The sequence below is a fragment of the Garra rufa genome, chromosome 6 (assembly GCF_049309525.1).
Source record: "Garra rufa chromosome 6, GarRuf1.0, whole genome shotgun sequence".
Classification (NCBI taxonomy): domain Eukaryota; kingdom Metazoa; phylum Chordata; class Actinopteri; order Cypriniformes; family Cyprinidae; genus Garra; species Garra rufa.
In genome coordinates, this window is record NC_133366.1 from 37,604,075 (window position 1) to 37,631,283 (window position 27,209).

The 27,209-nt window shown below is 38.8% G+C and overlaps 1 protein-coding gene across 1 annotated transcript in view; it reads right to left on the reverse strand.

The window, feature by feature from the left end:
- Window positions 1–2,873: 2,873 nt before the first annotated feature.
- The window catches only part of mtnr1aa (melatonin receptor 1A a), a 75,039-nt gene continuing 50,703 nt past the window's right edge, over window positions 2,874–27,209 (reverse strand). The window contains exon 2 of the mRNA XM_073842287.1: window positions 2,874–4,594. Coding sequence (XP_073698388.1) covers window positions 3,726–4,594 — 869 coding nt within the window. The 3' untranslated portion in view covers window positions 2,874–3,725. The remainder of the gene's footprint in view (window positions 4,595–27,209) is intronic.

The following is a 27,209-nucleotide window of genomic DNA, read 5'->3' on the forward strand; positions in this document are numbered from 1 at the left end:
CTGCTGCCTAATGTTTTTGTAGAAATACTTCAAGAATTCTTTGATGAATGAACAAAGTGCAATGAACAGCATTTATTTAAAATTATTTTTTTTTAATGTCTTTACTGTCACTTTTGAACAATTTAATGTGTCATTGCTGAATAAAACTGTTAATTTATTTGTTTCAATGGTAGTCTTTCCACAAAAACATAAAGCAGGAAAAATTATAATAAGAAATGATTTTTTAGCACAAAATCAGCATGTTAGAATGATTTCTGGAAGATCATGTCACACTGAAGATGACACTGAAAATTCAGCTTTGCCATCACAGAAATACAATTTATTTACATAGAAAATATTTTAAATTGTAATATTATTTTAAATTATTAAAATTTTGCAGCATTATTGAGAATTAGAAATTTCTTTTAAAAACATTTTAAAATCTCATTTTTAACATTTAAAACATTTTAAAAATGTGTTCTGCAATGTACATTTTTTGCAAGGTTATGATGACAAACCACATGATACAGATGATTCAGATTCTCACTCAAGGGTTGGCAAGAATTTAATATGTATGCGTTCTCTATAGTGGCAAATTATGGTTGTGCAAAATCCATATACAGTACAGACAACTGGTGATGGTTGCTTAGACACTGAATAACAGAAGTGGGTCAAATAACTCTTGCACAGGTGATTCTCCATTGGAAATGCTTTGCAGTCTAGGAATAGTCTTAATCTGTGTCTGGGAATCCAGAAGTTACAGGCTCATCTGCACAATTACCCCAAATTAAATGGACTATTTCTGAATCAGCTCTGATATTATGACAGATTTATCCCTGATTATGCAGTGTCCACCACTAAAATAGCCTTATCTTGTCTACAAGAAACAGCAAATAAACACAGATTCGTTTATCTTAAAATTGCAGTTTGCAGAAAATTCCAAACACTGTAAATTACAGCCTCCACAAATTTGACCAACTCTGATGTTCCAGCCATAACTATACTTGGATGGGGTCAGAGTAAATCACCCCTCCTTTCACGTAACACGTTCAGTTTTATACATAGATATGAATCTCTTGGTCGCAGAGGGCGATAATGGCAGGAGAGGCTCAGATTAGTGCATATTTCTGTTAGAGGGCAGTGTAAATCCTGACATTTTTATGTCGCTCATTCGTTCTCTCACAGTCGGTTGGTTTGGATTAAACAGTGATGTCACCACAACGTTTCATGTTTCTGATAAAGAGAGAGAGAGAGAGAGAGAGAGAGAGAGAGAGAGAGAGAGAGAGAGAGAGAGAGAGAGAGAGAGAGTGAGAGCAGTGGTGGGCATTCAGCTACAACTATTGCATAAGCTTCAATCTAATACTGTACTTTAATACTTATATTGGAGTGTTGTGATAATACCTGTATTTTGTCCCATTTTCTACTGTGTTATTCAAAAGGTGATAAGGTGATGCATAAGCTGTTGCTGTAATTTTATTCACTGTCACACTGTAAAAAAAACAAAAACTTTTAATCAGTATTTGTTTGTTTTCCAGTAAAAATATCTGTATATCTTAAAAATAAATATATTTATGCAACATTTCCTTATGCAGCTGGCAAATTATTATTTTCATAAATAAACAAATAAATAATTCCAAAAGTTTGAGATTTATGCTTCTAATAAAATTCTGATCTCGCCATCAAAATAATAAATAAAAAAATCAGACGCTTGAAGAAACCTATGTAAGAAATACTAATGGCCTAATATTTTTGAACAGCACTTTATATTCTCAGGAAATAAATCTTATCACAAAAAATCTTAGTTTTCTTATGCAGTTTTGCTTTATCTTAAGAATGATGGAATGATTAAATGATTAGTAATTATTCTATATTTTACCGGAAAACAAAACAAAACATAGTAAATAATAAAATATTTTATGTTATTATTTATTATTATTATTTTTTTTTTTTTAGTTTAATTCCTTTACATATTTGAGAAATATATACAGTTGAGGTCAAAAGTTTGCATCCCCCTTTCAGAATCTGAAAGTTAATTATTATAAGTAAATTATTTGACCAAAATAAGAGGGATCATACAAAATGCATGTTATTGTTTATTTAGTACTGATTTGAGTAGGATATTTCACATAAAAGATGTTTACATATAGTCCACAAGAGAAAATAAAAGTTGAATTTATAAAAAATTGTTTAGGGAAAGTTGTTCATGAGTCCCTTGTTTGTCCTGAACAGAAACTGCCTGCAGTTCTTTAGAAAAATCCTTCAGGTCCCACAAATTTTTTGTGTATTTGAACCCTTTTCAACATTGACTGTATGTATTTGAAATCTAAGTTAAACTGATCTTCAAATTCAAAACGTTTTCACCCCTGGCTCTTAATGCATTTTTTTCCCCATCTGGAGCATCAGTGAGCGTTTGAACCTTCTGTAATAGCTGCATATGAGTCCCTCAGTTGTCCTCATTGTGAAAAGATGGATCTCAAAATCATACAGTGAAAAGGGTTCAAATACACAAAAATACTGGAAAACCAAAGAATTTGTGAGATCTGAAGATTTTTTTTTCTGAAGAACAGTGGGCAGTTTAATTGTTCAAGCCAAACAAAGGACTCATTAACAACTATCACTAAACAAAAAAAAAAAAAAAACACTGTGGATCATTCAGGTAACAACAAAGTATTAAGAATCAAGTGTATGTAAACTTTTGAACAAGGTCATTTTTATAAATTCAACTATTATTTTCTCTTGTTGACTACATGTAAACATCTTTTATGTAATATATCTTATTCAGGTCAGAACTAAATAAACAATAGCATACATTTTGCAGATTCTGAAAAGGGGGGTGTAAACTTTGGACCTCAACTGTATAATGTATAAATTAGCAGAAATTATGCAGAAATGTATTCATCAAACATTGTACTTTATTATTTTTACTCAGTTTGCATATGAACTTGTCATCAGATCCATGCATACAAAGAGTGGAGAGAAAAAGAAAAATAAAGAAAGAAGGTAAAGGGATGTTAAAAAAGACAAAGACAGGTAAAAATAAGAAAAAAAGAACAGCAAGAAGAGGATAAAAATCCTACAGAAAAGGAACCCCATACGTGCAAACATATTTGCAGGGGATTGTGGGAAAGCAGCAATCCAGGTGTATTGCTTTCTGAAATGTAGAGTAACAGTGTCGAACCGGGTGAGGTCATCTCAAAACAGTAAACTCTGTAACAAACTCTTTTGGTAGAGTGTTTATAAGATTTTGGTCACATTTGTGGCCAGGCATTGCAGAGATATGCTGATGGTCATGGCATCATTTTAACAACGTCGCTCTTCGTTCTCCACCGAATGATTAACATCAGTGAAACACACTCAATATATATTTATATACAGTAATATATCAATCATATCTTTATATTTGTTTTTTGTTCTCCTCAGACAAAAATAACTCAAAGATATAAAATCATTACACAAAGCATGTCTTACATAGATTTGCTGATACAAGTACTGTACAAATTTAAACAAAGAATTCATACATACACACATACAAGAACTTTTGACGAAGAATAAAAAAAAGTGCTTTATAAAAGACAATGATAACAATTTTCCTGTTCGTTTTGATTGTGTTGAGGCAACAAATCACAGTTTCAGGGCTTCACGCTGCTTCCTGACAACATATTTGGTTATCAGATTATTTCCAAAGCAAGTTTGCTTTGTTTAAAAGCAAGGATTTTTTATTTTTTTCATGTCTTACACATAAACACTTACACAGAGTCCACCTTGACCTGATTGTTGTTGGTCATGAGTGGCGAGGGTTTGCTCTTGAGTCTTTCTTGTGCTTCATTAGAACTTTCCCCAAAGAAGATCCTCGCAGTACATACTGAAACCACAATGCGCTTATACTCACGACGGAAGTTCTGGTTCAAAACTCCATAGACGATTGCATTGAGGCAACTATTAAAGTACGCCATGAAATAACTTGCCACAAAAAGCCATTCAGGTATTAAAGGAACCACACGCTCTGGAGAAATCGCTACCGCCAACCCAATGAAGTTTAATGGTGCCCAGCACACGGCAAAGAGCACGAAAACAACAAACATTGTGACAAAGTTTCGCACATCATGAGGCGTGAGCTTGGGACGATTGTCGGGCTTAACTCTTCGTCGCACCTGTATGACCAAAACCCATATTCGCAGGTAACAGTAGGTGACGATCATGATGGGAAGGATGAAATGGAAGAAGACGACAGCGATCGTGTACGCCGAGCTCGCCGACTGCTCAAATGTACAGGAATAAACCCGTGGATCATACTGCAGGGAGCCTACGAACAAGTTGGGCACAATAGCAAGCACTGTCAAGGCCCAGATTAACAGTACATAGCAGACTGAGTTTTTGTCACTGTAGAGCTTGTCATATTTGAGGCTGTGGCAGATATAACAGTAGCGGTTAATTGCAATGCCGGTGATGTTGAAGATGGAGCCGATTACACTGACACCCATCAGGAAGCCACTGATCTGGCAGTGCATGTATCCCAGGTTCCAGCCCCGGTGAAATATGGAAGTCAGGACCAGTGGATACGGATATATGGCCACTACCAGGTCCGCCACCGCCAAACTCACCACAAAGATGTTACCTGACAAACAGACAGAAAGAGAGAGATACAGGTTAAGGAGTTTTCGACACAGTTTTGGATATATTTGCACATACATAAAGGGTTAGGTCACTTCCAGAATTAAAATTTTCTGATAATTTCCCCTCCCCCATGTCATCCAAGATGTTCATGTCTTTCTTTCTACAATCGAAAAGAAATTATGGTTTTTAAGAAAAACATTCCAGGATTTTTCTCCATATAGTGGACTTCAATGGGAGCCAATGGGTTGAAAGGGCTCCACACAGTCACAGCTGAGGAATTAGGGTCTTATCTAGTGAAACATTTGGCCATTTTCTAAAATAAAAAAATGTATAGACTTTTTAATCTCAATTGTGCGTCTTGCACTGCCTCGACTTCACACATTACAGTCATGTTGAAATGGTCACGCACGACGTAGTGGAAGTACGGACCCAGTGTTTACATCACAAACATGCAAAAAGTCAAAAGTCTAACGCTCTTTACAGATAAAGGTAAAACCTTTTAAAAGGTAAAGGCCTACCTCACCTTTTTGAAGAAGATTTTTTTTTTTCTAGAAAATTAACGTTTTTCTAGATAAGACCCTGATTCCTTGGCTGGGATCGTGTAGAGCTCTTTGAAGCAGCACTGAAACTGCAATTTGGACCTTTAACCTGTTTAAGTCCACTATAAAGTCCACTATATGGAGAAAAATCTTGTAATGTTTTCCTCAAAATCCTTCATTTCTTTTCTACAGAAGAAAGAAAGAAATTAACATCTTGGATGACGTGGGGATGAGTACATCATCAGGAATTTTTTATTCTGGAAGTGAACTAATCTTTTAACATTATATAATTAAATATATAAGTAATTATTTATTCCAAAAACATACTTAAATATACAGATTTTTAGATTTTTATTATATTTAAGATATTTATTATTCAGATTTTTATTATATTTATATATGCTTGTATACATGTTTGCATACAAGCATATGTAAATATAATATATATTGTTGACATATGTGACCCTGGACCACAAAACCAGTCTTAAGTCGCTGGGGTATATTTGTAGCAATAGCCGAAATTCATTGCATGGGTCAAAAATTTTTATTTTTATTTTATGCCAAAAATCATTAAGAAATTAAGATTTGAAGATTTTTTGTAAAATTCCTACTGTAAACATATCAAAATGTAATTTTTGATTAGTAATATGCATTGTTAAGAACCTAATTTGGACAACTTTAAAGGTGATTTTCTCAGTCTTTTTGATTTTTTTGCATCCTCAGATTTCTGATTTCAAATAGATGTGTCTCAGCTAAATATTGTCATATCCTAACAAACCATACATCAATAGAAAGCTTATTTATTGAGCTTTCATATGATGTATAAATCTCAGTTTTGTCAAATTTAACCTTATGACTGGTTTTGTGGTCCAGGGTCACATATATGATTGCTACATATAACACCATACTGTATAACAAACTCCGCACACACAGTTGAAGTCAAAAGTTTACATACACTTTGCAGAATCTGCAAAATGTTAATTATTTTACCAAAATAAGAGGGATCACACAAAATGCATGTTATTTTTTATTGACCTGAATAAGATATTTCACATAAAAGACGTTTACATATAGTCCTCAAGAGAAAATAATAGTTAAATTTATAAAAATGACCCTATTTAAAAGTTTACATACACTTGATTCTTAATACTGTGTTATTGTCTGAATGATCCACAGCTGTTTTTTTGTTTGTGATAAATTGTTCATGAGTCCCTTGTTTGTCCTGAACAGTTAAACTGCCTGCTGTTCTTCAGAAAAATCCTTCAGGTCCCACAAATTCTTTGGTTTTTCAGCATTTTTGTGTATTTGAACCCTTTCCAACAATGACTGTATGATTTTGAGATCCATCTTTTCACACTGAGGACAACTAGCTTCTGAAGGGCAGTATTAAATAATAAAAAAATACGATATAGGCAAAATAGGAAAAACGTACACATCTTCATTCTGTTCAAAAGTTTACACCCTTGGCTTTTAATGCATCATTTTTCCTTCTGAAGCATCAGTGAGCGTTTGAACCTTCTGGTCAAAAACATACATTTACACACAAACTGGTCACCAAACGCATCATTCTGATTGCTTTTTTTCTTAGCTTAAATGTCACAGCATTGAACAGACAGGATAGTGGATAGCGAAGGATACGCTGCCTTCAAAAATCAATCAGATGAAGGTATCTCAGTAAACAGGACGCAACATGATCATTGAATTCGGACGTGCCTTGTTGTCCATATGATGGCCGTGGAGGCATCATTTTGACATACATCCATAGCAACTTTTCTTATCATGTAAACAGAACCTGTTTACTAAGTCTTCCAGGACTTAATTAAAGCTTTTATTGCCCCACATGCATGAGCTGCACTCCAAATATTTGCCTCCATCAATTCATGGAATGTGCATTCTATATTAAGAAGGGTGCACATGTGTGTTTATAAATGTGAGAGTGTGGGGTTATTAATTAGGTTCCCTCATTGTGTGGATGGTTAGGCATGGCCTATAGCTGATGGCCACATTAGGGAAAGAACACGGGCGGTTTTAATGAATGCACATCTCTAATTGCCGCCAGGCACAAGGACTTGACACTGTGTGTAAAGCTGAAATAATTAACTAATGTTGTAATCAAGAGGGAAACACTAAAGGCAGTTGCAGCTGAGTTGCACTCCATTTTCTCCTAGGACTGTGTAAGAAAATGCATGTGAATGGCAACACAGATGCTTTATGTTTTATACATAAATACAATAATTGGATTTATTACATTACAAAAGCACTTCAAATTATTTCACAAAAGAGAAAAAAAAAGAAAAAGACATCTGCATTTCTTGACAGCAATGAGACCATTTTGGAAATGCTTCTCAGAAACATGCATTAAAAAAAGTTTACCAAGATACCATAGTCTGCAATCAACCATCTGGACTAACTGATATGCTTTTTTTCTTGTGTGACAACAATTTTCTCCTTTGTGATTGTTTATATTTTGAGTCAGAGGTTATGAAACTGGGGTCACCACAAGAGGGTGTAAAAGAGTTCATGGAAAAACTTATTTTGACAACATGTATTTTTAGGGCTGTCTAAGTTAACATGTTAACTCTCACTGTTATCTTGAAGATAAATTTGACTTAAATAATATTTGTCTTCTTGTTTCATCTTATTAATCTGACAGAGTGCAGAAAAAAAACATGTCAGTTTACAAAATGTTTTCCACCTAAAAATGGCTTTGGCATTGCTACAATGGGAAAACAACATCATAATGCCAATTTTCTCACAAAAGGTCTTTATACATGAAAAAAAACAGCTTCCTTTATATTTTAGGATGGTGGTTTTCTAACAAAGAGATCATAGTTGTTACTTAAATGAAACAACTGAGAATCAATATAAAACCCAGCTATGAACAATACACTTTTCCATTGGATACTTTGACTACTCAAACTGTCATCAGGGTAACGTCACTAGCATGTATATCATCTTTAGGGTGGGCTTTCAGTGAAAAGGTCTTATTTGCCTTTGAAACAAACCCTTGAATATCAGGATGTTGATAAGTCAGTGAGAAATGGGCATATGAACCCGTCCTTGCATGTCAGCTGTCTCGCAGCCCCCTTGCAATGTCAGCACGTGTCAGTAGTCTTGTCAAAGCGTAGAACAGAAGCACTAATTCGTGGGCAATGGCGATCCGTCTTGACGATTAGCTTGCACTGGCCTGAAGCAAAGCTGTCACTCACATATCCCCTCAAGCACACCGTTGACATGCCATCCACATGGGGGTACATGCACACAACATTCTCACCATTTGCACAAATATTAGCCGTGCTTTTCAGGCAAATAACCTTGGCTGATTTTAAATATCAGAGGTCATTTCTATGAGCATCTATCTCCACCCCCATTTCTACTGCTTATATTCTAATGTAAACCTTAAAGTGATAGTTCACCCAAAAATGGAAATTACTTCATGATTTACTCACCCTGGAGCCATCCTAGGTGTATATGACTTTACTCTTTCGGAGTTATATAAAAAATGACCAGTTTCTTCCAAGCTTTTTAATCACAGTGAATGGCTGTTGAGATTTAAAGTCCAATAAAGTGCATCCATCCCTCATAAAAAGTACTCCACAAGGCTCTGGGGATTTAATAAAGGCCTTCTAAAGTGAATCAATGCATTTGTGTAAGAAAAATATCCATATTTACAACTTTCTAAACCGTAATCTCTAGCTCTCACTAAATGTCATAGGCACATTTATGAGAGAGTGGCGTTCCAGTGGATGACATAAGATGCAGAAGTGATGAACACTGGAGCACAGTGGAGAGAGCAAAACAAAACAACAGTTTAATGTTTCTAAATGAATCATTTAAGTCAATGATTCAGTGGTCCATTCATAAAGAATTAAATACACATAAGTACTAGCAAAACGAGACAATTTAACAGTTTAACAATTTACAGTTTGTTAAAACACACAGGCTGATGGAAGCGGCAATAATGATCTTACAAATATAATCTGACGGAAAAAAACTCAACCTGGGGGGCTCAGCTGGAATATTTTAAACTCACGTGTGAAAGGGTTAAGACTAGGCTTGCCACGATAGACGGTGTTGACGGTGTTACCGGTTTTAAGACGCAACACCGGTGACATCACTTTTCCACCGTGACACCGTCCCCACATTTTTTTTTTAAGTATTCGTTTTTTTTATTAAAAATTTATTTGAATTGAATGGAAAATATCATTCTAAATAATTTACTTAAGACGAGAGCATGCACTATAATTAAAAACTGAACATAGCTACAATGCGTCATATTTCATTTCTCACGTGAGGAGTTCACGAGTTCGCGCTTACATATAATAAACAACGTAAAAGTTAAGCGTGTTTGGCTTGCTGTCCGGGAGAGGCCTCCGAGCTTGGTAATCATTCCCGAGCCCGGGGCACTCCCCCTGCCCAGGGAGAGGGGTCCGAGCTCGGCATTCGGCCCGAACCCAATAAGCAAGAGATGATAAAGGTAAGACTGCTTGGCTATTTAAAGGGATTCTCTTGTAGTGCTTGGATAGGGAGTGTGATTGCTGATGGTGAATTGGCTGTGTTAATTATCTGTGCGAGCTCCTCTCGAAATTTGTTAATAAAACATCACAACGAGAGGAGTCGAATTTACAGAAAGAGAATGGCGGCCGATTTAGTGTCAAAAAGCAATGCAAAAGCACCTGTTTGGCAATATTTTGGGTTCAAAGTTTTATTTTGTAGTTTCGTTGTCGTCCATTCAAACAATTGACGCCGAATTGCCAATTCCCGCAAAACTGAAAGTGAAAGTATAATACGCACGCATTTATAAGCTATTTAAAAGAGGAAACCCCCACCCCCACGGTGATACCGGTATTACCGGTGTTGTCACATGCCGATTAACCGGTGGGGAAATTTCCTCATCGTCACAACCCTAGTTAAGACAGTCACTTGCTGCCACCTATTGGTGGTTTACTTTCATATTTAAAAGTAGCTTATCTTTGCATTTTAAACACCAAGCTCATAACATTATCTACTGCATACTGTTGCAATTTTGCAATGTAAATGCTTTCATGCTACATTTTAGCTTTATTAACCTCATTTTTGATTGTACATATGAGAGTAATACATCATTTAAATCTGTAAAGGGTCTACTTGTATGTGTACACTCACAAAATCAACAAAACGTTGTGCTTTTGTAAAATAAAGAAAATAAACAAGGTGCGCTTTCAGCCGTCTCAGTCTCCACCATATCTTTTTAAAACACATCACTAAAATAAACTCGGCGAATATGTGACACACAGACCTGAGAGATATATCTACAGAAAGACCGATATTTCTAACTTTTAAATGAGGTAACTCTTACCAAAAACGTGTAAATGCATCTAAATGCCACTTCAGCTGCTACTGTTTGTTTTGTAGTGGAAAGATCGTTTTTGTTAATACCGATCTTTATTTGATTGGTAACAGCCTTATAGTATCTTAATAAATGAAGTGAAATTATTAATAAAATACAAGAATTTGTAATGAAAAATGACGCATACATTTAATAGGGTTCGGGAAAAAAAATGCCCTTTAAATAAGCAAAAAAGATTTTCAATAAATAATTTAAATACATGTTAGTATGCAGTAACTTTAGTCACATATACTGTAACGTAATTACCCCACAACAAAATTGTGGCCAGTGAAAATGCTGAGTGGCTAACATTAATAGAGCAGTGTTTTCCAATGTGCCTGTGTTCACAAAAACAGTTATAAATATTTCAATTTCATTCTGTGGTATATGCAAGAAAGACCATCATACAAGTTTGCAATGATATTAGGATGTGTAAATAATGACAGAATTTTGTTTTAGGGGAAACCTAAACTGAATCTAAACATACACTTACCCATGGAGAGATTCAAAAGTTCACAAAACAAGTTTGTTTCAAATCTCTCAGCATTCACGGTTTGTCCTAAACCCAAGACCTCGGATGGAGCCATTACAGGTTAAGTCTTGATGCACACTGACAGCAGAGGTTACTTGGGTTGTCTCCATGATGACTTCACTGGTGCACTCAGCTTATTTGTGACTAACAGGGGTAGAAGATGAAGGCTAGGCCTTCATTCTTGCAAACAGAAGAAGTGGAAGAAATCAAAGAATTGTCCTTGACAAAGTCAAACTGTCAAGTCCTAAGGGACTGTAATGCCATTGGCTTGGTTTTGCTTGGCTCTGAGTGTGGGTTATCAGAGCGATTAAGGTGTCGCTCAAACCATTTTATTTAGCTTACAGGGAGATAGTACTCTGGCTCACGGAAGACATTCCCCATTTTCCCCATTACTTTGGGTCAAAAACTCTTAAATGTGGTCCCTTGAGGGATTTTATGACGTGAGCGGTACCCAGACTGACAAGTGACAGGAGCATATTATCGGAAAGATATGAGTCTCAGTACTTTTAATGAGTGTGAAACTGCCTCTAAACAAATGGCCTCTGACATTCCCTCTATGTAATCTCTCAGCTTGGGTGAATCGCATTAGCATGTGGACATCATCTTTTTTCAGGGTATTCCATCTAATATAGGGAATGGCCATTCACATGTTAAATGTCAGGGCTGCTTCAGGCATGGTCAGATTCGTCAGGTGCGGCCAATATCCTTGCAACGCCATGTTGTCTCAATTAGACCAGAATGCCTAGGGTCAGAGCTCAGAGATAGGTCAGCAGGTCACCATATCGACAAGGTCAGAACGTGGGGCAGCTTCCCTTTCTTCCTTGCGGCAGGTCATTATGCATAACCTTGAGGATAATGTATGTTAATGTATGTTAAACACCTCACGAATAGGACTCCATTTCAATATGTCAAGGCATGCCATTTTACAGATGCGTCAACAGAGGAAAACAGCACTTTAATTGCACGCATAAATTACACTTACACTCGACTACTTTACAATTAACATTATAAATACTGTGTTAGTGTAGAAACACATTATCATGAATGTCACTCTACTTTACATTTGAACAACTCTCCCTGAGCTCTTGAAATGGAAAAGCTTTCCAAATAGATTGACTGATATGATTTTTAAATGGATTTAGTGATATATGTACATTTTAGGGATACCAGCATGACTAAATTTGATTTAACAGTCAAATTATTTTCATGATATTATGGTTCTGCAGAATCCCATGGAATATCTGCAATCTTCCACTGATGCAGATGAAACACCAAAATAAATATATGTGATATGCATACAGTATAAGAGCATGGGTGTCCAATACCCTGAAGAGTTTAGATAAAACTTGCCTCAACACACCTGTCTAAAAGTTTCTTGTAATGCTGGAGACATTGAATAGAGAATTCATGCATATTTACTTGGGGTTGCAGCTAAATTCTCTAGGACAGTAGCTGTCAGGGAGCAGGACTGGACACCTTAAAGAGAACCCTGGGTAAATGATGTTTCTTCTCCGTACCATTGATTTTTTCTCCGCATGGAGTCTAAATGCCCCCCGGATGGCTGCAGTGTCATGACAAGCGTCGGCATGTTTACATCCTACCAGGATGGCATCTAGCGTTCCTTGTCTCTGCCATTACTAAGCTCTTTCAGTAGCTGTGGTCTACTAAAAGCCTCAAAGACATGAGGGCTAGAGTGGAAAGAACAAAGACACAGGTCTTTAGGAAGTTTTATTCATCCACAGGCCTCTTCCCTTTATCGCTAAGAAAGCAGTGAAGAGTTACAGTGCTTCTCTTTTGCTCTTTCACTGAAAATTACAACCAAAAGCCACACAATGTGTCATCATATCAGCATTTTAGTCATGTAGCAACTAGTCTCGTATAGCCAGACCTTCAGACTGACGGCTGATGGTCTGGAATCCATGGTAGCTTTCATTGGCCAAGGCCCACCCATAAGGCCGTTTAACAGACATGTCAAACAACCAATCACAGTTCGTTTCATTCAGCGTCACGTTTCAGGGCGTGGAAATGTCCCCACAACAACAGACTGGCATGCAACAAGTCAGTCATTGAGATAACCAGTATTGAAAGTTAGAGAAGAAGAGGGAGAACAAGCAGTAAGTCAGTAATTTGCAACACTTTGCAAAACACAGAGTAAATCAGTCTGCGCTTTGCTTCCCAGCGGACCGAAAATAAACTCAACACACGTGTCTCTCGAAAATCCGATCAAATTCAACTAATCAAGATGACGACGTCAAATTTCCTGAAGTGTTTCCAGTTACAGTAAGTGTACCATATGCATCAGACGTTTAGCCAACATTCCGTGGGCGTGATTTATTTCAGACATAACTGATGACATACATTTGCATGTATTTGACCGCTTAGGTACACATCTTTAGCTAAATGTTCACTTTACTTGTCCGTGTTCTGTTCTGTCTATGAGCATATACTGTATACACAGAACTGCACAAATTATATTTTGTGCTTTTAAAAACACCACATCAAATAAACATTAATAAATCAAGCACATCCCATTTTATGCAAGTCACGTTACATGATTTCACTGATTTGCATGTGAAATTGGGCTTTTATAGAGGAGCGAAAGTGCACAAAAGGGGCGGAATCGGAAGCAATAAAACATTTATCTTGATTATTGTATTTTAATAATCGTTTGAAGCCAAAATCTACATTGAAACTCAATTGCGATTAATAGCAAAGCCCTAATATGTATAAAACTATTTGGATTTCAGTGTGAACACAAACTAACTGAATCATAATCTCAATATTCAAAATGTTTTCCATTCATACATTTCATACACAAAGCTATCAGGAGAATAGATACTTCAGTTAATCAGCCAAGTGGTTATGGTTTTCTTCTATTGTTGATAATGTTAAAAAAAAGCTACCTACAATTACTATCAGCAGGAAAACGTATCATGAAAAGTTCATTACCATTCATAAGTTTGGAGTTAGTAAGATTTTTTAATGCTTTAGAAAGAAGTCTCTTATTCTCTCACCAAGGCTGCATTTATTTGATCAAAAAGTTTAAGAAAGAACTAACAGTTCAAAAGCTCAGCACTTATTTGAAAAATCTTTTGTAATGTGTGCTTACTGAATGAAGAAACTTGACCCCAAACTGTGGAACAGTAGTGCATGTCTGATTCGTTTAACAGGGTAGCTAATGAAAAAATAATTGTTTTCCCATTTCCATTCTTTTAACCTCAAAAAGAATAATAAAAAAACAACTTTAATGGAATTAATAATGAATTGGAATTGTTAAGTGAATCAGAATCAGAATGGTTATGAAATTCTGAATCATTCGCTATTCAGTTAGATGTTTATTTTTCACAAATCACCATCTGTCTTGTGGATGGTCCTTATGCTACAAGCTTGAAATAACGTTGTAATTCTCTGCATGACATGACACAGAATCGCCCTTTTAATTGCCGCTGTGTGTGTTGACAGCTCAATGGATGAGAAAGATTTCTTAACACTTCATTGACAAAGATTAACAATGCAGTAAGAAACCAACAAAATGAATGGCAAAAACTGTGTGAGTGGAAAATAGCAAGTGGGTGGCTTTGAATGTAACATTCATAATGACTCTAATTATGGTCAATAAAATGAAAACCTCTAGGTTTCAGATAATTATCAACCAATTACCCTTGCCTTTCTACGCCCACGTAGTTGGCTGTGGTCCCTTTATGTGTCTTTCTGAGACAAAATAGGACAGGGAACCTGTGACAGAAATAGCCTTCTACTTTTTCTCCAAGCTGATTACTGTGTTAGCAGAAGCCCTTTCACCTATGCAGTCTACCACAGCAGAAAGCCTGCGCAAAGTTATTCGATTTGGGCTGATACTGATATCGTGTTTATGAACGATGTAATGACAAGCCTTCCTCTCTATCTCTCCGCCTCGCTCATTCATGCTTTGTATACAGCAATTCTGAGTCTGTTTGAAAACAAAAGAAGCACTTTGATGGCTCTGTATGAATATTAATAACAGTACTCCTCCTTAGAAGTTCATATACACAGGCTGAAAAAAGCAAAAGTGGAAGTATGAATTTTTTATGCATTTGCATGGAAATGGCTCTCTTTTACTGTCATGGATTCCCCCAAGGGCACACAGGTCAAATAGTTTTCAGTCATTGGGTATATTGCAGCACTCAGAGGCAACAAGGTGTTACATGGAGGACTGTGAGCACAGTAATCCGGCTGATTAACTCCCTTCAGTAAACAGCGTTGAAATTCAAAACCAACCCCTCCAACCATGATGCCACGCTGCTAGTGTGGAGTTAAACTGAGGGACAAGGGCATACGGAGACACATTAACACATTAGTGTGTAGACACATGCGGCATAAAACTGCAGATGCCAGAAGCTTTGCGGCCATATTTAGAATCAGAATTGCCTCAACATGTTTAAAGACTATATGACATTGTGTGTGAAGGATGACTTTAAATACAACATCATGTGTATGACACATGCAGCTTACAGCACATAATAATGAATCTCGTAAGTAGTGAGGTGAAGGTGAAGTGAATCTATAGTACAGGTGTCACAGTCTGTCTTATAAATGTCAAAAGATGTTTTAATAAATGTCTTTACCCCTTAGTTGAGTTTATTTGCTCATATATTGCTCATATATTTATTATTATGACATTTCATATCATAGAAAAGGCTCTTTTGTTCTATTGTACAAGTAGATAAGAATAGCTGACCTATATAAACTATTACAGAAAGAAATAATTTATTCACAGTTAGCCTCTAAAAATGAATTAATACATTTATTAAATAATACCATTTCAGTAAAATGTGAACGGAGGATCATTAGCATCTGGACAAAAAGCTTTAATTTACTCACCCATGTCATCCAAGATGTTCATGTCTTTCTTTCTTCAGTCGAAAAGAAATTAAGGTATTTGAGGAAAATTTTCCAGGGTTTTTCTTCATAGAGTGGACTTCAATGGTGGCCAATGGGTGGAAGGTCCAAATTGCTTCAAATTGCTTGAAGGTCCAAAGCTTCAAAGAGCTTGACATGTTCCCAGCCGAGGAATAAGGGTCTTATCTAGTTAAATTATTGGTCTTTTTCTAAAAAAAAAAAAAAAAAAAATTATATACTTTTTAACCACAAATGTTCATCTTGCACTAGCTATGCAATTCATCTGTGAACTTCAGTTCGAAAAGGTATGATTAGGGTGAAAAACTCCATCTCATGTTCTCCTCCAACTTCAAAATCGTCTGTTTTTTGTAAAGGGCTTTTGACTTTCTTTGCACGTTCGCTTTGTAAACACTGGGTCAGTTCTGCCTATGTCACATGTGCGTGTTTACGTAATACGTGAGGTTGAGCTAGTGCAAGGCGAGCATTTGTGGTTAAAAAGTATATACATTTTTATTTTTGTTAGAAAATGACAGATCGTTTTGCTAGATAAGAGCCTTGTTCCTCGGCTGGGATCGTGTAGAGCTACTGGACCTTCAACCTTCAACCTGGACCTTCAAACCACTGGTCACCAATGAAGTATACAAAATAGTAGTAGTATATAAAATCCTGGAATGTTTTTCTTAAAACCTTTATTTCTTTTCGAGTGAAGGAAGAAAGACATGAACATTTTGGATGAGATAGGGATGAGTAAATTAATCAGGATTTTTTTAATCCTGGAAGTAAATGAATCCTTTAAGATGTTACAAAAATAGCTCTAAAAACAGCAGACAGCTGTCTGCATAAGAGAATATAGCCATCGTGGATGACCACCACAGCAAACATGCTGCAAAACATTACAACCTTCAAATTCTAGCACTAGCATCACTAAACACAAAAATGTCAGTAAAAGACATCCTTGGACTGGTTCATTTAAGATGCAGTGGTGAATTCGGACATAGGTGACATAGCTAACCGCCTAGGGCAGCAAAGGGGGCTCTCAGATGCATACTTTTCTAACCTATCACACACTGTAAAAAGTTTTCACCAGTTTCAACTTAAAAACTTAAGTTTAGCAGCTGCCTTAAGATTTTAAGTTAAATCAACTTAAGTAATTTAAACTCACAAATTATATCAACTCATTTTTATTGTAATAAGTTAAAATGACTTGTAGTTTTAAGCTGATATAACTTAAAAACTTAAGACAGCTGCTGAACTTAGGTTTTTAAGTTGAAACTAGTGAAAACTTTTTACAGTGCACATCCGAAGCAGTTTTGCTTGATTGCGGCTCTCATTGAAACTGAATTGGGTAACTTGTGGCTAATTTTTTCGTAGCAGCTCCCTGTGCTTTACTTCCCTCCCTGCTGCCAGAGGCCCCTTCCACTATCTGTCTGCCCATAAGTCTCCTTACCTGCTAGAAGCCAAACACAGACAAGTATTCATCTTGAAAGCACTATGCAACACAGCTCAAAGTTAATCGCAATCCCTTTGTTTATTGATAGAAGTATATTTATAATGCATTTTAATTTCTAATAATCAAATGTACAAAAAATAAGATTTTTACATTATTGTATTGTTTGTGCAACGTGAAATGGTTCAATTTTTTTTTTTTTTTTTTTTGTATTATGATGTCTATATGTAAATGAACAATGCCTGCTCTTTCTTTGTGTTACCTGCTCCAAGATATTCCTGTTTATTTGTCAGCAAAAGTCTGCCAGATGACGTATTTTACATTGACCGGCTGACAAATACATAGGGGCCTTTGACAGCTCCAGGGCTTTGGTGAAAAGTACATCTCATACTTCTGCATTTTTGTATTCCAGCTCACAGATCATTCAGACAGTCTGTCGTTTCCAAACAAATAATATTTACATTTATGTATTCAGCAGAAACTTTTAAAGCAGCTTACATTATTAAAGATATAAACTTGATCAGCTCAGATGTTACGAGCGCGGTCTCTATGGCTCCCTCCGTTCCCAGCCAGCGGGAACCCTCACCTGAATATTGACTTCATTTCCCACAATTCCGTACCTGGGACTGTGCACTTCCGGTTCCGGGTTACCCGGTTCACTTCCTTTCTGTTCCCTTTATCAGCGTGCCACGCTGGTTCTCTCATCGCGAAGTTTTGATGGTTTTCCTCCCAATCCTGAGCGTTTTCTATCGGACTGATTACACGTTGCCAACTGGACTGTTTATGTGGTTTTTGATCCTCTGCTGCCTGCCCTCGTTTGACCCACGCTATCCATACGGACTATTGCTTTGTTCTGCCGCCGGCCTCGACCCCTTTGCATGGACTCTGACTACCCGATTGGATTTGCCTACACCACACCAGTTTGCCAGTATTGACCAACGCCTGTATAACCTGTCTGATATATTAAATCTGTTGCAAATGGATCCGATGTCTCAAGATTCCTCTGTTGACACGTCACAGAAAACTTCGCCACCCACGGATCCAGCGACAGTTTCCCAGATCGCATCGGAGATGTCTACACAAGCTTCGATGTTGTTTCACCACCAGCAGCAGCTGGATCACCTGAGTACTCTGACCGCACAACTGGTCCAGGCGATTCAGTCTCTACGGGCTGCTGCAACACCCGCTCCACCTCCAGCGCCAGCGCCGATCACACCACCTGCACCCTCCGCGGGAAATCAGGCCGCCATTGCCAGCCCCCGACTTGCATTCCCTGAGAAGTTTGATGGAACTGCTTCAAAGTGTAAGGGCTTTTTACTTCAATGCACACTGTTTGTGAACCAACAGCCGAACTTGTATGCTGCTGATGAGAGCAAAATTGCATTTGTTTGCTCTCTTCTCACGGGAAGAGCGCTGGAGTGGGCCACGGCTGTCTGGGATCTGGGCCAGGCTACCTACCCTACGTTTGCCATGTTCCTTCAAAGCTTTAAGGAGGTATTTCAACCCACTCCAGAGAGCGGTGATGCGGGGGAAAGGATTCTGGCATTGCGTCAAGGCCGACGCTCCGCAGCGGATTATGCTCTGGATTTTCGTACCCTGGCAGCTCAGAGCAGATGGAATGATGGTCCCCTCAAGCTTCATTATCGTAAGGGACTAAATTCTGATCTCCAAGTGGAATTGGCTTGCCGTGATGAAGGTTTGACATTTTCTCAGTACATTGATCTTTCCATTCGGGTGGACAATATTATGCGGACTCGCAAGCCAGTTCGGAATTTCCCTCCCATGGCTCTTCCCCAGCCTACCCAATCCTCAGCTTCCGCAGCTCCCGAACCCATGCAGCTTGGAGGTACCAGAATCACCACCGAGGAGAGAGAACGTAGGATGCGTAATCATCTTTGTCTGTACTGTGGTATGACGGGACACATTCGAGCCACCTGTCCTACCAGACCACCACGTCCACCTACCTCGGTGAGTTCTAACAGACTTTGTGTAAACCGCTGTGTGATACCTGTTATGCTAAAATCTGGAGAGAGATTCATAAGGACTACCGCATTCATTGACTCTGGGGCAGCGGGTAACTTCATGGATGAGGACTTTGTGAGAACTAATCAGCTGTCTCTCTTGTCTTGTGCTTCTCCTGTGGCAGTGGCCGCCCTCGACGGGAGACCACTAGGCTCCGGACTCGTCAATCACACTACTGATGATCTAACTCTCCAACTAGAACCATCAGGAAAAGATCCGCTTCTTCATTATCACATCACCTCAGACACCACTCATCTTGGGTTTCCCATGGCTGGAGCGCCACGAACCAACCATCTCCTGGACTAAGGGGGTCATCACACAGTGGTCTTCATATTGTCACCAGCACTGCCTTGCACCCACTATTCAATCTCCATCCAGTTCCATCACGGTATCATCAAGCAACACTATTCCTGTGGAGTACCAGGACCTGCTCGAGGCCTTCAGCGCCATCAAAGCCACTGTTTTACCTCCCCATCGACCAGGAGACTGTGCCATCGATCTTGTCCCAGGAGCTGTTATTCCACGAGGCCGTATCTTCCCTCTCTCACAGCCTGAGTCCGAAGCTATGGTGCAATACATTCAGGAGGAGCTCGCTAAGGGATTTATCCAGCCTTCCACATGACCAGCCTCAGCAGGATTCTTCTTCGTCAAAAAGAAGGAGGGAGGTTTGCGACCATGCATTGATTACCGTGCACTCAATGAGGTGACTGTGAAATACCGATACCCCTTACCACTTGTTCCTCCAGCCCTTGAACAGCTTCGATCCGCCAGATTCTACACCAAGTTGGATCTCCGCTCAGCGTACAACTTAATCCGCATTCGAGAGGGAGATGAGTGGAAAACGGCTTTCTCTACTACATCAGGTCACTATGAATACCGGGTCATGCCCTTCGGCCTATCCAACTGTCCATCGTACTTTCAGGCCTTCATCAATGAGGTGTTCAGGGACATGCTCAACCGATGGGTGATCGTATACATTGATGACATCTTGATCTACTCCAACACCCTTTCTGAACACATTCAACACGTCAGGTCTGTTCTCCAGCGTCTCATCCAGCACAAGTTGTACGCCAAGCAGGAGAAATGTCAGTTTCACCAGGAGAAGATCGGCTTTCTAGGATATGTTATCAGCTCTGAGGGAGTGGCAATGGATCAGGACAAAGTTACTGCTGTACAGGAATGGCCCCGTCCCAAGACCCTCAAGGAACTTCAGAGATTCTTGGGATTTTCGAACTTTTATAGACGTTTCATTCGCAATTTCAGCAGTGTAGCTGCTCCATTAACCTCCATGATCAAGAAAGGAGAGAAACGTCTTACCTGGCCTTCCAACGCAGTACATGCCTTTCAAGACCTCCGTCAGCGCTTCACTACAGCTCCTGTCCTCCGCCATCCGGACCCTCAATTACCATTCCTCGTTGAGGTGGACGCCTCCAGCACTGGGGTCGGTGCAGTCCTCTCTCAACGGCAGGGTCAACCTCCCAAAACCTTCCCATGTGCCTTTTTCTCCCACAAACTGAGTCCGGCAGAGAGAAACTATGACGTGGGGAATCGAGAGCTACTGGCCATAAAGCTTGCCTTGGAGGAGTGGAGGCATTGGTTAGAGGGAGCTAGCCATCCGTTTACTATTCTTACTGACCATAAGAACTTGGAATATCTGCGGGTGGCTAAAGTACTCAACCATCGACAGGCACGATGGGCACTCTTCTTCACGAGGTTCCAATTTGACATTAAATATCGTCCCGGCTCCCAGAACACTAAAGCCGATGCTCTCTCCCGCATCCATGAACCTGACTCCGTTCCTCACCCTCCTGAGGCTATCCTGCCCACTTCAGTGATTATGGCGCCTGTCATATGGGACTGTATGACAGAAATCACTGAGGCTCAGGCCCAAGATCCACCTCCCAATGATTGTCCAGATAACCTCACCTATGTCCCTGCCGTACTTCGTTCCCGCATTCTCTCTGAGGTTCATACTTCCCCCAGCTCTGGTCATCCAGGAATTGAGGCTACCATTCAACTCCTTCATAACAGATTCTGGTGGCCCACTTTAAGAGCCGATACCATTACATTCGTCAAAAACTGTGTTACCTGCAATACCTCTAAGGCCTCTCACCAGCTCCCCGCCGGCCTACTCCAACCTCTACCTGTTCCCGAACGACCGTGGTCTCACATTGCTGTGGACTTCGTAACAGATCTTCCTCTGTCCCAGGGATATACCACCATCCTCTCTGTAGTGGATCGGTTCTCCAAGGGTTGCCGCTTCATTCCATTACCCAAACTACCCACCGCCCTGGAGACGGCCGAGGCTCTGTGTAATTCTGTCTTCAGGTTCTATGGGTTACCCGAGGATATCGTCTCAGAAAGGGGACCACAATTCACCTCACGCCTATGGTCCAGCTTCTTCCGTCTTCTGAATGTAAACATCAGTCTCACATCAGGATATCACCCGGAGGACAACGGGCAAGTGGAACGCCTCAATCAAGAACTGACTCGATTTCTACGTTCCTACTGTCAACAACATCAGGAGGACTGGAGTCGTTTCCTTCTCTGGGCAGAGTACGCTCAAAACTCCCTTCACAAACCTTCTACCAACATGACTCCATTCCAGTGCATATTAGGATTCCAACCACCCCTGTTCCCCTGGTCTGGAGAACCCTCAGATCTACCTGCAGTCAACTCATGGTTCCAGCGGAGTGAGGAGACCTGGAATCGGGCCCATGTCCATCTACAACGAACGGTCCGTCGTACCCAGGTCCAGGCAGACCGCCAACGACGTCCTAATCCTCCCTATGAACCAGGACAGTGGGTCTGGCTCTCAACCCGGAACCTATGCCTCCGGTTACCCTGCAAGAAACTAAGTCCCAGGTACGTGGGTCCTTTTCAAATTACCCGTCAAATCACTCCTGTATCATTCAGACTCGATCTGCCTTCAGAATATCGTATCTCACCCACTTTCCATGTCTCTCTGTTAAAGCCCGCTGGTCAGCCCGAGGGGACGGAGGTCCTAGACGAGACCGCACCACAGAATCCTGCTCCCCTGATCATCGATGGCGAGGAGGCATACAGAGTTAGCACTATCCTGGACTCCCGACGCCGGAACGGTCGCCTGCAGTACCTGGTCGACTGGGAGGACTACGGACCGGAGGAACGGTCCTGGGTGCCAGTTGTGGACATCCTGGATCCGTCCCTCATCACGGAATTCCACTCTACCCACCCAGATCGACCAGGCCCCCGTGGAAGAGGTAGACCTCGGCGTCGGTTGCCTCCTCGTGCCAGGAGACACTCGCAGGGGAGGGGCTCTGTTACGAGCGTGGTCTCTGTGGCTCCCTCCGTTCCCAGCCAGCGGGAACCCTCACCTGAATATTGACTTCATTTCCCACAATTCCGTACCTGGGACTGTGCACTTCCGGTTCCGGGTTACCCGGTTCACTTCCTTTCTGTTCCCTTTATCAGCGTGCCACGCTGGTTCTCTCATCGCGAAGTTTTGATGGTTTTCCTCCCAATCCTGAGCGTTTTCTATCGGACTGATTACACGTTGCCAACTGGACTGTTTATGTGGTTTTTGATCCTCTGCTGCCTGCCCTCGTTTGACCCACGCTATCCATACGGACTATTGCTTTGTTCTGCCGCCGGCCTCGACCCCTTTGCATGGACTCTGACTACCCGATTGGATTTGCCTACACCACACCAGTTTGCCAGTATTGACCAACGCCTGTATAACCTGTCTGATATATTAAATCTGTTGCAAATGGATCCGATGTCTCAAGATTCCTCTGTTGACACGTCACATCAGACATGACCTTGGTGTTCCTAACCCCATAATCTGTTTCTCTTTATTACCTACATTAACACATAACAGACAAAAAAATCAACCTAAAATGCTTAGAAGTAAACCAAAGACCAACTTCACGAGATTCACATTAACAGGCTTTTGTTCATTTTGAAGCATTCGCCAAAATTGAAGCAAACCACCTTCAACCCTCTAATACAAATCAATAAAAACATACACCTCCTCATATAAATGATAAGAAAGCACTTTCGGAAAATCCAGAGGCCCCTGTGAATGAACCTTCAAGCAAATTTCTCACTGGCCACAAGAATAAATAAAATTGCATCATCTCAAATTGACTTGAATTGGTCAATTTACTCTTTGGCTGAACTTCTTTGCTGGCTGCTTTCATCTTGAAGTAGCTCAAAATTAGGGCTGGGCGATATGGCCTAAAAATAAAATCCCTGATTTTTTCACAAAAAATCTGATGTAGATTTTTTGCTGACAGTTTGTCTGTGGGTTATTGGAAGTAGGCTCATTTATTGAACCTAAATGGCTGAAAACAAGTGAAAATGCTTTTTGATCTTGTAAGGTAAACACATACTGACAAAATATGTTCTGTTCTTTCAGGGGGACAGAAATAAAGCCTCCACAACGGAAGGGAAGCTCCAAGGTTTCAAAATGTCTTAATCTCTCTGCTGACAGAAGCAGGAAATACAGGTGAACCGAAGAATCTCATAAAAATAACTTCATATGCATTTTCCCCACAATATATTTACCCTTTATAACCATGTGTCTGTTAATTTCTTTTGCAAAATTAAAATGATTGTTTTTTATTTTAATATAGTTAGAGAAGTAATTTATTTCTGTGATGCAAAGCTACATTTTCAGTATCTTTACTCAGTCTTTACTACAGTCTTCAGGGTCACATGATCCTTCAGAAATCATTAATCATGTGTTTGACTTAACGCAGGATGATTTTTTTGATGAATAAAAAAGTTTTTTTAACAGCATTTACAGCATTTATTTGAAACAGAAATGTTTCCTTTAACTTTTGATAATTGATCATAATAAGACATTGATAATTAGAAATTAAGAATGATTTTTAAGCAGCAAATCAGCATATTAGAATGATTTCTGAAGGATCATGTCACACTGAAGACTGGAGTAACGATGCTGAAAATGCAGCTTTGATAAAAAGAAATGTAATTTCACAATATATTCATATAAAAATCTTGGTCACACTTTATATTAGGTGGCCTTAACTATTATGTACTTACATCAAAAAATAAGTACAATGTACTTAATGTGGTCATATTGCATTGCAAAACACTTGCTTCTATTAAGGTGGGATATGGGTAAGGTTAGGGACAGGTTTGATGGTATGGGTAGGTTTAAGGGTGGGTTAGGGTGTAAGGGATGGGTCAACAGTGGTAATTACAGAAATTAATTACATATAGGTTTTTAAAAATATATAAATACAATGTAAAAGCATGTATGTACACAATAAGTACTATGTACCAAATGATTAATTTAAATGTAAGTACATAGTAGTTAAGGCCAACTAATGTAAAGTGGGAACAAAATCTTTTGTTAAATTGTTATAATATTTTACAATATTATTGTTTTTACTTTTACATTTTTGATTTTTGGCTACATAATCGATATGATGTATCCTTGGTGAGGAGAAGCGACTTATTTAAAAGATGTAAACTTTTGAAAGGTAGTGCACATTACAGTTATGATGTACCTCCCACTTATAGGGCTAGTTCACCTAAAAATGAAAATTCTGTCATTAATTATTCACGCTCATGTTGTTCCAAACCCGTAAGACCTTCGTTCATCTTCTGAACAGAAATTAAGATATTTTGATAAAATCCAAGAGCTTTCTGACCCTGCATAGACAGCAAGGGTACCACCACAGTCAAAACAGAGAAGAGTAGTAATGACATTGTTGAAATTGTCCATGTGACATCTGTGGTTCAACTGTAATTTTATGAAACTATGAGAGTAATTCTGTGCACAAAAGAAACTAAATTTGTATTCTCATAGCATCATAAAATTAAGGTTGAATCGCTGATGTCACATGGACTATTTTAATAATGCTTTTACTACCCTTCTGTGTCTTGACCATGGTAGGGCCCTTGCTGTCTATGCAGGGTCAGATTTTGAAGATGAACAAAGGTCTTACAGTTTTGGAATGACATGAGAGTGAGGAATTAATAACAGAATTTTCATTTTTGGGTGAACTTACCCTTTAAATGATACTGTGGCATATGTACTGTAGTCCATTCTGTAGAGACTGTGTCTGTTCCCTGAATACTGAGGACAAATAATATATTTACCAAGGGTTCTAAAAAAATCCTTATTGTGATTAAACCAGATCAAAATAAGCACAAATACGGGCAACAGCAGCTATAGTACTTGGCCTGTAATGAGGTTACAAAACTCTGAACTATTGATAATAGTGAGGATATATCAAAGTCCACTAAAGTAGAATTTTTTGTATGTTATTCCATAACTTTGAAAGAGTCTTCCCGATAATGTCCGGGGGTCAGGTACATCTTATTGTTTAAATGAATTTAAAATACACATTTTTAGCCAAGCATTCACATAACACATCTCATAACATAGCACTAGACATTATATGTCAAATAAATCATCCTTTGTCTGAAATAATATGAACAGCTGCTATGCTAATCTTTCTTCTTTTGCTTTCCTGTTTCTTTCTCTGGATGCCCATCCCAAGGTTACCAGAGGTTACGCCAGTTCTAGATTGGATCCAGCCTTACTTGTGAAGACTTCAGAAGACGGCAACACTCAACAAGACTTCAGATGATGCCAACTGTACATGGACGTACAAAACTGTGAAATATTATTCTTATATTGCCTTTAAGGGTATCAATTTTTAACCCGCTTTGCTTTATTGCAGTATTTCTAATATCTGTAAATCTGTAAATGATTTATGCGTACCTATAAATCCATTTTTACTTATAAGCAACACTCTGCAGGATGACTCATAATGAAATGATGAGTTTTGACAAAAACACTTTTTGCATCAACAAAATGACAAAATACTGTGTTTTGCGTCATGCAGCAGAGTTTTGCTGACAAATAAACTGGGGTTCTCTGAGAAATCTTTTACATATATTAACAACTTTGTAGCATACAAAGTGGATTGACAATTGTTGAACATACCCTTTAATAATGTTAAAGGATTGTGTTTAACTGAACACTTCACTAGAGACTTTAGTAAGGTTTTATCAGAAAAATAAAAATAAAAATTTGTATCATATAACTTAAAACATTTTAACTGCTGTAGTGTTTGCTCGGTTATTGTTTTGTGTTCATGTAGCTCTTGTAATATTGTACATCGGTTTATGCCATGAAGATAGATTAGATTCTGATGCGGCAATAAAAATAGATAATTACCTTTATCTTTGAGCTGATGTCATATGGACATTTCTTTTTAAAAATACCCTACAATTGTACTTTTGGTATAATAAACTGGTATACCTAAAGTGTGCTAAAACTAGTTTTGTACTTACTGTGGTTTTACTGAAACAGTCTTTGTTAAACAATGGTTATTGTAAAAATATTGATTTAGTTTTTACTATGGTTTTACTGCAAATGTGTGGTAAAAAACATAGTTAATCTTTGAAAGAGTGAATGCTTCTCATTTGTATGTCACTTTTGATACAAGTATCTGATAAATGTAAATGTATTTGTATATTTAATGTCTTCTTCGAAAATGTCAATAAATAAGCAACCGTTATTGAGAGTGGTGTGGTGTGTATTGTTTTATTATAAACCAGCGGCTCCTGCCGCGGGTGGTACGTTAGAATAAGGATGAGCAAAACGCCGGTGAACCGCGCCCACGCAGAGCAGCCGGGATTTAAAGCTGCATCGGCCGGAGAGCATTTGCAATCAAATGCCGACATCGCCGCGACGTCTTGCCGATTAGCAAACGATCTCTGAGCGACATCGCGCAGATGGAGTTTTGTAAGTCGGAACGACGTCGGCCCGACGTATGTGTGCTGTCTGGGTATATTATATATATA